The sequence below is a fragment of the Arachis ipaensis genome, chromosome B05 (assembly GCF_000816755.2).
Source record: "Arachis ipaensis cultivar K30076 chromosome B05, Araip1.1, whole genome shotgun sequence".
NCBI lineage: Eukaryota > Viridiplantae > Streptophyta > Magnoliopsida > Fabales > Fabaceae > Arachis > Arachis ipaensis.
The window spans coordinates 9,773,455-9,786,362 of record NC_029789.2 but is presented as its reverse complement, the minus strand read 5'-3'; the positions used below and the strand labels follow the sequence as shown (position 1 = coordinate 9,786,362).

At 46.0% G+C, this 12,908-nt stretch overlaps 2 protein-coding genes across 2 annotated transcripts; both read left to right on the top strand.

The window, feature by feature from the left end:
- Positions 679-1,749, top strand: LOC107640108. The gene has a single exon (XM_016343661.1). The coding sequence runs from the start codon at positions 679-681 to the stop codon at positions 1,747-1,749; it is 1,071 nt and encodes a 356-aa protein (XP_016199147.1).
- Positions 2,093-5,440, top strand: LOC107640107. Its single transcript, XM_016343660.1, has 3 exons — positions 2,093-3,120; positions 3,301-4,687; positions 5,159-5,440. The coding sequence occupies exons 1-3, from the start codon at positions 2,093-2,095 to the stop codon at positions 5,438-5,440; spliced, it is 2,697 nt and encodes an 898-aa protein (XP_016199146.1).

The following is a 12,908-nucleotide window of genomic DNA, read 5'->3' as shown; positions in this document are numbered from 1 at the left end:
GAATTCTGTCAAAGTTGGAGTGAAAAAGTTAGAATGATAAATTCGAGTAAATAAATTCGAATTATATAACCGTATCTCATGGTGTTTCGGCCTGGCCCACGCAGTTTACGGGCTGGCCCGACCCGAACGGACGGGAGGAGATGCTCAGGTTCCGACTCGGACATGCGTCCCTGACAGCTTTGCCACAGCTGTGCAAGGGAAGTATCGAAGAAGGTGGGCTTGTCCCTGCAGGGCCCACCTCTGACACGGTATATATGGGGAAGGACCTACCCTTCCCCCAAGGTACGTCACATACCAATCACCCCCATTTTTTTCGCCTGCAAACTTCATTGACTTGTGCGTCGGAGTGTCTTTGCAGGTGACACCCCCCTTCCATATCCGAAGAGCTCGGGACCTCGCTTACCCCCCAATCCGGAGACGTACGTCCAGTCGATTCCCCCTATTGACCGGGATACTCACCCGACCCGTCCGGTATCCGACCTACCGAACATTGGCGCCGTCTGTGGGGAGTCCATGGACTTCGTACTGGTCCAAACTGGAACAAACCGCGAGGCCAAGCCCGGAGGGGACACCGCCGCGACTGCTTCCCAGCAACATCCAAGGTCCCCTCCGAGGCACACAACACAATCCCACGAGAGACGCCCCTTCGGGGGAACTGGCGACAACCACACCAGAATAATGCAAGAACTACGCCACAGGATGCAAGACTTGGAACGCCGGCTGGCAGACAGGGAGCACGACCAACACACCCCAGAACAAAACCACTCCCGCTCTCACTCTAGGAGCCACTCCAGATGCACGCCCAGCCCCAAGGCTGAATCCAAGAGCGCTGGGGAAAGAGGACGCACGAGAAGACGCCATGACCCCGTCAGATATGCCAGACATGAAAGGCAGCGTACTATAGATCGAGGAACCGAAGACGCTCGTCGGGAAGATGACGAAGGCAGAGCGACGAGAACACGGGGACCCGTGATAATGGGGGCGACCCCATTTCATCGTTCCATACTCGAGGTCCGGTTGCCAAAATATTTTGACAAGCCAACGGACATGAGGTACGACGGAACGCAAGACCCGCTGGAACATTTCACGGCCTTTGAGGCCAGAATGAACCTTGAAGGAGTGGGTGACGAGGTAAGGTGCCGCGCCTTCCCGGTCACCCTGGCGAGAACTGCAATACGGTGGTTCAATAACCTCCCGCAGGGCTCGGTGACCGGCTTCGCAGACATCAGCCATGCCTTCTTAGCCCAATTCACGACCAGAATTGCAAAGGCGAAGCACCCAATCAACCTACTCGGGGTGACTCAGCGACTCGGCGAGTCGACCAGGAAATACCTAGACAGGTTCAACGATGAGTGCCAGGAAATCGATGGGCTGACAGACTCAGTCGCAAGTTTGTGCTTAACGAACGGACTCCTGAACGAGGACTTCAGAAAGCACCTTACCACGAAACCAGTGTGGAGTATGCAGGAAATTCAATGTGTGGCCAAGGAGTACATCAACGACAAAGAAGTGAGCCGAGTCGTGGCCGCCAACAAACGGCAGCCCTCTCACAACCAAGACCGACACTGCGGAAGCAGGGAAGGTCAAAGGGAACATGCCAGAGACGGCGACCCGAGCAAGGCACCCAAACCATTTTCTCGTGTCGGGAAGTTCACCAACTACACTCCCCTCACCGCGCCGATCATGGAAGTTTATCAACAAATTGCCGAAAAGGGGATATTGTCGAAGCCCCGACCACTGAAGGAATGAACAGGGGGAAACCGAAAGCCTCTACTGTGATTATCACAAGGGCTATGGGTATAAAACCCAAGACTGCTTCGATCTAAAGGACGCCCTGGAGCAGGCCATCAGGGATGGAAAGCTAGCCGAATTTTTCCACCTTATTAGGGAGCCGAGGCGACGGAATCGCGACCACGATGGTGAGGATGGGACTCGGGCACCGAAGTGACGCCAAGAACCGGAGGACGACGACCGGGGCCTCACCATAGTAAACGTGGTAACAGCCAGGAATGCAGCACCTAGGTCAAGGTCGGCACACAGGAAAGATGCTAAAGTCCTGGCGGTCTCCTCATCCTCTACGCGAAGCACTAGGATGCTCCCACCCATTTCGTTCGGCCCGGAGGATCCGTGGTTCGACAAGGTCGAAGAGAGTCCTCCAATGGTCATAACGGCCAGAGTAGAAACCGGTCTCGTCAAACGAATCCTTGTAGATACAGGGGCAGACTCGAACATCATGTTCCGCAATGTGTTCGATGCTTTGGGCCTAACAGACGCCGACCTACAGACGCACCAGCACGGTGTCGTAGGGCTCGGCGACCATTTCATCAAGCCGGATGGCATAATCACCCTGTCGATCTCATTGGGACAAGGCCATGCGAGAAGAACGGTAATGGTCGAATTTGTGATCCTACGGGACTCCACCGCCTACAACATCATCCTGGGGAGAAAGACAATCAACGACCTAGGAGGAGTCATCAGCACGAGGATGTTAGTAATGAAGTTCATAACTGAAGAAGGGTCAGTAGGGTCTGTGAGGGGAGACCTGGAAACGGCAGTCGCCTGCGACAACGCCAGTCTCTCGTTAAGAAAAAAGTCTAAAGAGGCATCGGGAGTATTTCTCGCTGACCTGGATGCCAGAGTTGACGACAAACCAAGACCCGAACCCGAAGGGGACCTGGAGAAGTTTAGGGTCGAGAACTCGGAGGAAAAATTCACGTTCATGAATAGGAACCTCCCCCATGAGTTAAAAAAATCTTTGCTGGAAATGATCAGAGCCAATGGCGATTTGTTTGCCTGGACACCTGCCGACATGCCGGGCATAGACTTCGGACTCATGTCACACCGCCTAACCATTAAACCGGAAGCCAAACCAGTGGCCCAAAGAAGAAGAAAAATATCTCAGGAGAGGGCAGAGGAAGTGGCCAGACAAATGGCCCGCCTCCTTGAGGCAGGGTTTATCCGAGAACTAGACTATTCTACCTGGTTGTCAAATGTGGTCCTGGTGAAAAAGCACAATGGGAGATGGAGGATGTGTGTAGACTACTTTGATCTCAACAAGGCGTGTCCCAAGGACTGCTATCCCCTCCCCAACATTGATGCACCCGTTGACGCGGCCGCGGGGTACCGATATCTGAGCTTCATGGACGCCTACTCGGGCTACAACCAGATACCGATGCACCGGCCAGACGAGGATAAAACGGCGTTCATAACGCCAGGAGGGACCTACTGCTACAAAGTGATGCTCTTTGGCCTGAAAAATGTGGGGGCGACGTACCAGAAGCTGATGAACAAAATATTCAGCAACCTCATCGGCGAGACAGTGGAAGTTTATGTGGATGATATCCTCGCAAAGACCACCCGCCCTGACGATCTCATAAGCGACCTGGAGAACGTGTTCGCATCCCTCCGACAACACGGCATGAGGCTCAACCCGCTTAAGTGCGCCTTTGCCAGGGAGGCCGGAAAGTTCCTGGGATTCATGATAAACCAGAGGGGAGTGGAGGCCAACCCTGAAAAATGCCAAGCAATACTCCAGATGAGGAGTCCGGGTTGCATCAAAGACGTTCAGCGGCTGACGGGAAGGCTCACAGTGTTGTCCCGTTTCCTCGGTGCATCGGCAGCAAAGGCCCTACCCTTTTTCGCTTTGATGAAGAAGGGAATGGCATTTGAGTGGATCCCTGCGTGCGAAGAAGCTTTCAACCGCTTCAAAGAGATTCTGGCGGCACCCCCAGTGCTCGGGAAGCCCAAAGCCGGAGAACCACTTTATCTGTACCTAGCCATAACAAAAGGGGCGCTTGCAGCGGTGTTGGTGCGCGAAGAAGGGAAGGCCCAACAACCAATCTACTTTGTGAGTAGAGCGCTGCAAGGGGCAGAACTTAGATACAGCAAGCTGGAGAAGCTGGCACTGGCACTCCTGGTCTCCTCCCGCCAATTACGACAATACTTCCAGAGTCACCAGGTGGTCGTGAGAACGGACCAGGGGATTCGTCAGGTGCTCCAAAAACCTGATCTGGCGGGAAGGATGATGACCTGGGCCATCGAACTATCCCAATACGACCTAGGTTACGAGCCCCGACACGCGATTAAGGCGCAAGCAATGGCAGACTTCCTGGTGGAAGTAACCGGGAATCCAACCGAGGACACGGACACACGGTGGAAGCTCCATGTAGACGGAGCCTCCAACCAGACGTCCGGAGGTTCCAGGATCATCTTAGAAAGCCGGCCGGAGTCATCTATGAACAATCGGTTAAGTTTGAGTTTTCTGTATCGAACAACCAAGCAGAATACGAAAGCCCTCCTAGGGGGTTTGGTTCTAGCTCAGGAAGTTGGGGCCAAGAGGCTGGAAGTATGCAGTGACTCGCAAGTCGTCACTTCGCAAGTGAATGGAAGCTACCAAGCCAGAGACTCACTGCTACAGAAATACTTAGAGAGGGTCAAAGAGCTGAGCAAACAATTTGAAGAGGTCACGGTCCAACACGTTCCAAGGGAGAGGAACACACGGCCAGACCTCCTATCCAAGCTGGCGAGCACAAAACCCGGAACCGGCAACCGCTCCCTCATCCAAGGCATCGCGAAAGAGCCAGCAGTTGCCCTACACCTGACCAAAATAGGCCCTTCTTGGATGGACTCCATCGCTGACTTCTTGGAAAACGGCAAACTCCCCCAGGACGAAAAGGAAGCTAAAGCGGTAAGAAGGGAGGCCACCAAATATACGATCATATAGGATCAGCTATTCAAAAAGGGACTCAGCCAACCTTTGCTGAAGTGCCTGCACCCCGACCAGACGGACTACGTGCTCAGAGAAGTCCATGAGGGGTGCTGCGGCCACCATATCGGGGGCAAATCCCTAGCAAGAAAGCTCATCCGAGCTGGATACTACTGGCCGACAATGATGAATGACTCCAAGGAGTTCGTAAGGAAATGCGCAAAGTGTCAACAAAACGCCAACTTCCACAGAGCGCCAGCTTCCGAGCTGAGTTTACTAACATCCACTCGACCTTTCGCACAGTGCGGAGTCGACCTCTTGGGACCCTTTCCAGTTGGCCCGGGGCAGGTCAAGTACCTCATAGTTGCCATCGACTACTACACCAAATGGATAGAGGCTGAACTGCTCGCTAGCATATCCTCATCCAATTGTAGGAAGTTCATGTGGAGGCAGGTGATAACCCGTTTTGGCATCCCAGAGATCGTCATTTCAGATAACGGGATGCAATTCACTGACAAGAAGTTCACAGAATTTCTCACCGACCTGGGGATAAAACAGAAGTTCTCCTCAGTTGAACACCCCCAAACAAACGGGCAAGTTGAGTCTACAAATAAGATCATCTTACTAGGTCTTAAAAAGCGTTTAGATAGCAAAAAATGCACATGGGCCGACGAGGGAAACCCCCTTCCGCTTAACATACGGAGTCGAGGCAGTAATACCCGTGGAGATCGGTGAGCCGAGTCCGCGGCTACTCCTCACAGGAGTAGAAGAAGCAATGGACAAAGACCTGGTAGACGAGGTCAGAGAGATGGCCCACTTGTCAGAGGTAGCGCTGAAACATAGGATAGCCCTGCGATACAACACCAAGGTCCTCGGAAGGGAATTTGAGGAAAGAGACCTCGTCCTGCGACGAAACGACGTCGGACCACTGACCCCAGGAGAAGGAAAGCTGGCGGCAAACTGGGAAGGTCCCTACAGAATCAAAGAAGTGCTTGGCAAAGGCGCCTACAAGCTGGAAAGACTCGACGGCAAAGAAATCCCAAGAACATGGAATGCAGGTAACCTGAGAAGGTTCTATTCATAGCTTGGGCACACCGGCCAAGCGGCATGACGAGCTAGATAGATGTTTACTTTTATCAGATGATAATTTCCAATGATTTACTTTTACCAAATGCCTACCATGTTCACGGATTTGTTTAGCTAACGACTAATTTTTACTTGTCTGAATTCTTCTATCTACTATTCCCCAATACGCATCCCAAACAATCGCATTCTTCAATGGCAAACCCGGGACTGATCACCCCGGGAGCCAGTCGGATCATAGCCATAATTAACAGCCGTGATAATATGACCAAGACGGTTTCAACCACGTTACCAACGAAAACGGCAAAACGGACACAAGCAATAAGTCCGCACTGGAAAAACGGTAACGAAAAATAAAATACTGCTAAATAAGCAAAAGACGATAATTACTAGCCGACCAAGCGACCCAAAGTATAAGTGAATTTCAAAAGATCTACACCAAAAAGCCACAAAGCTACATAAAATCACAAGGCATAAGAGTTCACTTTCGAGGCATGTCGACAATCTTGCCGTCCTGAATCGTCTTGAAAACCCCAATCGCTGAGGTGTCGAAGTCGGGAGCTACGATCTTCACCTGAGCCTTGAGAGCCTCCTCATTCATGAAGATCGCATTCTTCTCCTGTTCCTTGGTCGCCTTATGCTTCCTCTTGAGCTCTTTGACCTCAGCTTGAGCAGCTCTAGCCGATGAAACGGCCTGGTCACGCTCCTTCTCCAAGGCCGCCACCCGACCCTGCGCTGCATTCAACTGGCTCTCAAGAGTCATCTCCCGCTCGACCAAACGAGACACGATCTCATCGGAAGCTTTCAACTTCTCCTCAGCAGAGGCAGCTTTCTCCTCAGTAGCCTTGAGCTTCTCCCCTGCCTCGGACAGCTGCCCCTGGAGTGACTCAACTTGAACTTTGTAATCGTTATTCACCTTGGCAGAAGACTCAAGTTTCCTTTGAAGCGCCTGCATACCCGACAACTCGAACTCGGCTTTCCGAGCTATCACAGCTCCGCAGAGCAGAGTACGATACATCCACCTTGCCTGGCCCGCCAATTCGGTGCCATGAAAGTGATCCTCCGTGCCAGGGATCAGCTGGGAGTCAAGGAAGGCGGCAGCATCAAAATTCCTCTCCATGATGGTAAGGGTTCCTTCCGGGCTGGAGGATGCCCTTCGCCTCTTAGGAGTGGGGATGAGCGTCAAATCATCATCCTCCTGACGAGAAGAGGACGAGTGCCCAACAACAGCCGCCTCCTCGAGAACCAGAGAAGTTCGTGCCCCGACAGAGTTCTTATCAGACATCTCGGCATCCCGAGGAGAAGGTACGGCTTGATTCTCCTTCTCCTAGGTAGGGCCCTCCGACTTCCCGGCATCCTTCTCGTCATCCTTCTCCTCGTCGCTATCCTCCAAGAAGGTCTTGACTAAATTTTCGTGCCCGGTTACCGAAGCAAACATCTCCACTACAACAGAGAAACAAATACGTTAGTCATGAAGTCAGGAAGAGCAAATTAAATAATAAACAATGCAAAAGTGCAAGACAAAACAGCTCACAAATATAACTCCTGGCGGACTCCCGTTCACCCATAAGGAGGTGGGGTTCACGGGGTTCTTTCCAAAGAGCGCAAACAACACATCGGCAATCCTCTTATTTACAGGGGACATTCCCTTGTAAGTCACCTTAATGAAAGAATTAGACCCCGCCCCGAAGCTCCAATACGTCAGGATGAGGCGTTCCCCCTCTAGCGACAACCAAAAGGGATGGCGACCTTTGACGGGACGAACTTTGAAGAATTTGTCTTTGAACCCATGATAGGAGTCCTCGAACAGGCCAAATACCCTCCGACCTTGGGCAGATCGAAAGGACAGGAACCCTTTCCTCGCCTTCCCTTGTCTGGAAGGGTTGGTAAGGTTGAAGAAGAAGAGAAAGACATCCACCGACACCGGCAGCTCGAGATATTCACAAACCATCTCGAAACAGCGGATAGAAGCCCAGCTGTTCGGATAGAGCTGCGACGGCGACACGGATATCCGATTAAGAAGCGACATCTGAAAGTCGGAAAACGGTATGCGAACGCTAACCTGGGTGAACATGGCTTTGTAAAACCAAATCCAGTCGGCAACCCGGGGGGAGCGAAAATTAATCTCATATAACCGCTCATTGGGGGCAGGAACGAAGGTCTCATAATTGGCCTCCTCGTCTGTCACCCCGCACAGATACCCGGCTTGCCGGAACTCCGTCAACTCCTCCAGATCCATCTGATTCGGCGAGTCCTTCACATCGGAGGTCACCCAAGCGTAGGGGTCATAGTTCACGGCGGAAACAGAAGCCCGGGAGACGACGCGAGGCATACCTACAGTGGGGGTACCACTCCATTAGTCTATGAGGTCGGGAGTAGAGGAAAAACCCAGAAACTATATCCATCCTATTCAACAGTTAAGATCAAGCATGGCTAAAGCTATACCTATCACGCAAGCCACCTAAAAACCTACCCTGGAATGGTACCCCTCCCCTAACACATCTACTTGGCACTAAAAAGTCATCTAGCAAAAAAAATCAAACAAGACAGCAAGAACACAAAGCAGATACAAACAACAAACGTACAACAATAAAGCAGAAAAGAGAGAGGACCAAAGATTACCTGAAACGGTTGTGAAAACTGAGAGGGAAGAAGGAAAAATGCACAGAGATGTTAGGATGAAGCTCTGGGATGCTCTAGGATTTTCTGGGTGGAGAAGAATGAGATAGTAGGAGCAAGAGTGGAAAAAGGAAAAATTGAAACAAACTGTTTAAAACTGCCACCCAGGAAGCGCGAAAGACTTGGGCTTTGCATACGGGGTTTTCCAGCCCATTATGAGCATTAAATGCCCTGTGCGAAGAACGAGGCGACAAACAGTCGTTCCAACAACAAACAGACACGCGCACAAGAGGCATGTCCACCCTACGGACGGCCGGCCTGACGACGCCACACGAGAAAAGAGATGACGCGCCACCAACTATCCTCACGGTCGTTGCTGGCGCGTCGGGGCACTGTTACGGCCTGGCCCACGCAGTTTACGGGCCGGCCCGACCCGAGCACCACCCGACCCGAACGGTCGGGAGGAGATGCTCAGGTTCCGACCCGGACACGCGTCCCTGACAGCTTTGCCACAGCTGTGCAAGAGAGGCCTCGAAGAAGGTGGGCCTGTCCCTACAGGGCCCACCTCTGACACGGTATATATGGGGAAGGACCTACCCTTCCCCCAAAGTACATCACATACCAATCACCCCCTTTTTTTTCGCCTGCACACTTCATTGACTTGTGCGTCAGAGTGTCTTTGCAAGTGACACCCCTTTTCCATATCCAAAGAGCTCGGGACCTCGCTTACCCCCCAATCCGGAGACGTACGTCCAGTCGATTTTCCCCCTATTGACCGGGATACTCACCCGACCCGTCCGGTATCCGACCTACCAAACACATGGTAAATCAGTATGTCAAATTGATTTATATAGAGGTCATGTTTCTAGTAAATCGATTTGATAGAAACCGAATTTTGCAGCAATTTTTCCCATGCTAAATCGGTGTAATGTAAAATGATTTATGTCGAATTCTTTATCACTTACTAAATTATTTTGACCAAGACCGATTCATATAGTGATAAGGTTAATCGGTTAAACTTCAAACGATTTATTATGATACACAATCCTTTTAAGTAGGATTGATTTATATACGAATAATTTTAAAATGAAAGTCAAAAGACAAATAATATTGATAGTCAAAGCACTCAAAGGCTTCAAAGAGTGATGTATCCTAAAAATAAATGAAAATGTTAAAATTCTCATATTAATTAGTTATTTCAAAAGGTGAGCTATATCATTTTTCAGCTAAAAAATATGACGTTTAAACTAAGGGTAAAAAACGTAAATAAGCCAAGGGAGCTGAGAAATTACGCAAATTCGTCAAACTGAAAATTGCTTCACGAATGAGCCAAAGCACATTACTATATAATTCGAATCAGGTTGGTTCGAACTATAAAAATACATAATTCGAACCAAGGTAGCTCGAATATTGATGGAACAAGTGATACATGTAATTCGAACCTAGTTGGTTCGAATTAGGATCGAGAGTAATTCGAACTAGCTGAGTTCGAATTACACGTTTGGAGGCTTCAGCAAGTAATTCGAACCTAGTTGGTTCGAATTAGTCAAAGTTTAAATTAATAATTTATTAAAAAAATGTATTAAAAAATTATTAAAAAAATTAATAATTTAAAAATTAAAAAAATATATATTTTATTCTATACAAAATAATTTTAAAAAATAGCTTAAAAGATGTTATGAGTACTGTAAAAGTTTGTAATATTCTATTGATTTAGGTAAATACATGATAAAAATATTTTTTCTTTAATTTCTAAATTAACAGTGACTATGTGGAGTATTTCTTTAATGTCCTAAGTCATTAGGACATTACAAATTTTATAGTACTTCTAACATTTTTTAAGCCATTTTTAAAATTATTTTCCATAGAATAAAATATTTTTTTGTGGTATAATTTAAATAAATTTATTAAAAAATATTCATGATAATTTTTCAATCAAATTATTTAAATTATATGGTGAGATATTACATGATTCGAATTACGCATGTGATCCTAGTTCGAACCAACTAGGTTCGAATTACATGCATCACTTGTTCCATCAATATTCGAGCTACCTTGGTTCGAATTATGTGTTTTTGTAGTTCGAACCAACCTGGTTCGAATTATATAATAATGTGCTTTGACTCATTCGTGAAGCAATTTTCAATTTGGCGGAGTTACGTAATTTCTCCGCTCCTTTGGCTTATTTACGTTTTTTATCCTAATTTGATAACTAAAAAAAATAGTGGTAATTAAAATATAGATTCTGTCAAGAAAAGGCTACTAATTAAAAAAAAATCATAAAACAATTACAAAGTTTAAATATTTATTATGTTGTTTATTTAATTTTTAATAACCATAATAAAATTCCTGAAAACTTGTTAACTTAAACTCTTTATCTGACAAATGTTTTTTAAAAATTGTTTATGATTATTAAATTGTTAAATTGTTAATTTTAAATTTTGAATAAAAGAAAAAATAAGGAGAGGGTGGAGATAAGAGTATGACAGCTAGCCAGGGATTGAAGCAAAACCAATAAGAAGGGACCGATACTTTGCACACGTGCGTTGGATGGGACCACATGCGTCGATGTGGGCGCCACAGCCACGTGCACCCATGTACTCTGAAATATAATACTCATAGCTCTATCCTATTGAAAATAAATAAATGTTTCCATCCACGTTCTATTGAGTGACTGATCATATATTTAAATCCGAATGAGTGGGGTACTGTTAAATATTTAAATTTGGAAATTAAGTTATTACAGGCTTAACTACGGAAAAGGGTATTTGAGCACCTTTTTCTTTCTCTCTTTCTTTTTCTATGTTTATGAAACGGACAAGGGATGGTGCATGGTAGTACTAGTCGTGTCTTCAATGGCGGAAGAGAGCACGTGGGGGTGGGGTCCATACTCCCCCCTACAGACAATAGATCGATTGAGTCCTTGGAAACATAATTAGAAAACACATTTAGTTAAAATTGCAAATACAAATAAGCTAAGAGAAGGTATCGAAATTAAATTCTAAAAAATAAATATAATTAAATAATTGTGTAAAATATTTTATATTATTATTATATTAAAATTAAATTCTAAAAAAAACAATAGTTTAGTATATTTCATTTTGGTCTATGTTTAAATAGCATTGAGATTACCACCGCAACAAATACCCAAATAAGTAGTGGCAACAGCTAATCCTAATCCACGTGTTTTTGAGTCGTCCCATTAAATTCCAGGGTCCATGCTCTCGGTATAAGTAGGATTAGGTCAATACACATTATTTTCTATTTCTTTGGGGCTTACAAGGCTCAAGGAGAGATAATTATCTCTTGCTAGAAAGAGACTTGATGAGCGATTGGGAACATTTCCAAGTCCATTACGGGAAGACACTAATTTTCTAATGGAAACAAACAACATCATTTGACCCAGTTTCACGTGAAGCATTTAACATTAAAAAAAGCCAACTACTCCATTAGCTAATAAGGACACATCTCTATACGTCATGTCTTAGTGCACCGAGGAAGGACTTTTCAATTTCAATTAAAGAAATACCGATTATAATTTGTACATTCCTAGTAGCACGATTGGTACAGCATTCTGGTGGAACCGTGGAAACAAAAGATAGTTTAGTTATGGACGAGATTTTTGTATATAGATCGCGAATTTAATGTTTTTAACAAAAGCCTATTAATTGAGTAAGAATAAAGAAACGAAAACTCATATCATTAGAGAGCAAGATTATTCTAAATCGGATTAACATATTGGAGTTTTAAAACGACCCAATAAGATATAATAATGTGTCTAATTTTATTCATCGATCTAAACATCCCCATGTCAATACTCTTAATGTTATATTTATATTATAATTTTTGTTCGTTTGTAATTCTCATTTGGTCAGAGAATACCCCAATTATTACTATCGTAATTTTAGCTTGAACCGAAAAAAAAAAGTGCACTTGGAAATAAGAATAAAAAAAAGTAACGGTATATCATATTATATAATCGAAGTTATGTAACCAGAATTTAATCTATAATGCATGGTGGTAGCTGGAATAAAACAGCTCATAAAGTTCACTTGTTTATCTAAAAGTAACCAATTACATCACATTATTTTGGCGACTAAATTTATAGCCTAAACATTTTTCATAAAATAATATGATGATCCAAAATCGAAGGTAACTAGCCTCTCTGCAGCTTCTTACCAAAACCTTGAGTTAACAGAAAACGCCATAAAATATTAAAAGGTTCAATATGCGGAGGTTGATGCTTCAAGTACCAAGAGATATCGGAGTTACATTCGAGGTAATTTGGCATGGTGACTACTGAAAGTGCACACTGGAATGTGTTACTTATAGTAATAGGTGGTGTGATATACAAGAGAAATATACGTATTGTAAGGGTTCCTGCTTGCCACATAATACTGGGCTTGCTAGGCCCATTTATTCTATTTAACGATTTGGAAAGATAAAAGGGTCACTCTAAAGAAAACACCACAAAAGGCCCGAAGAGATGTTCAATACCAAA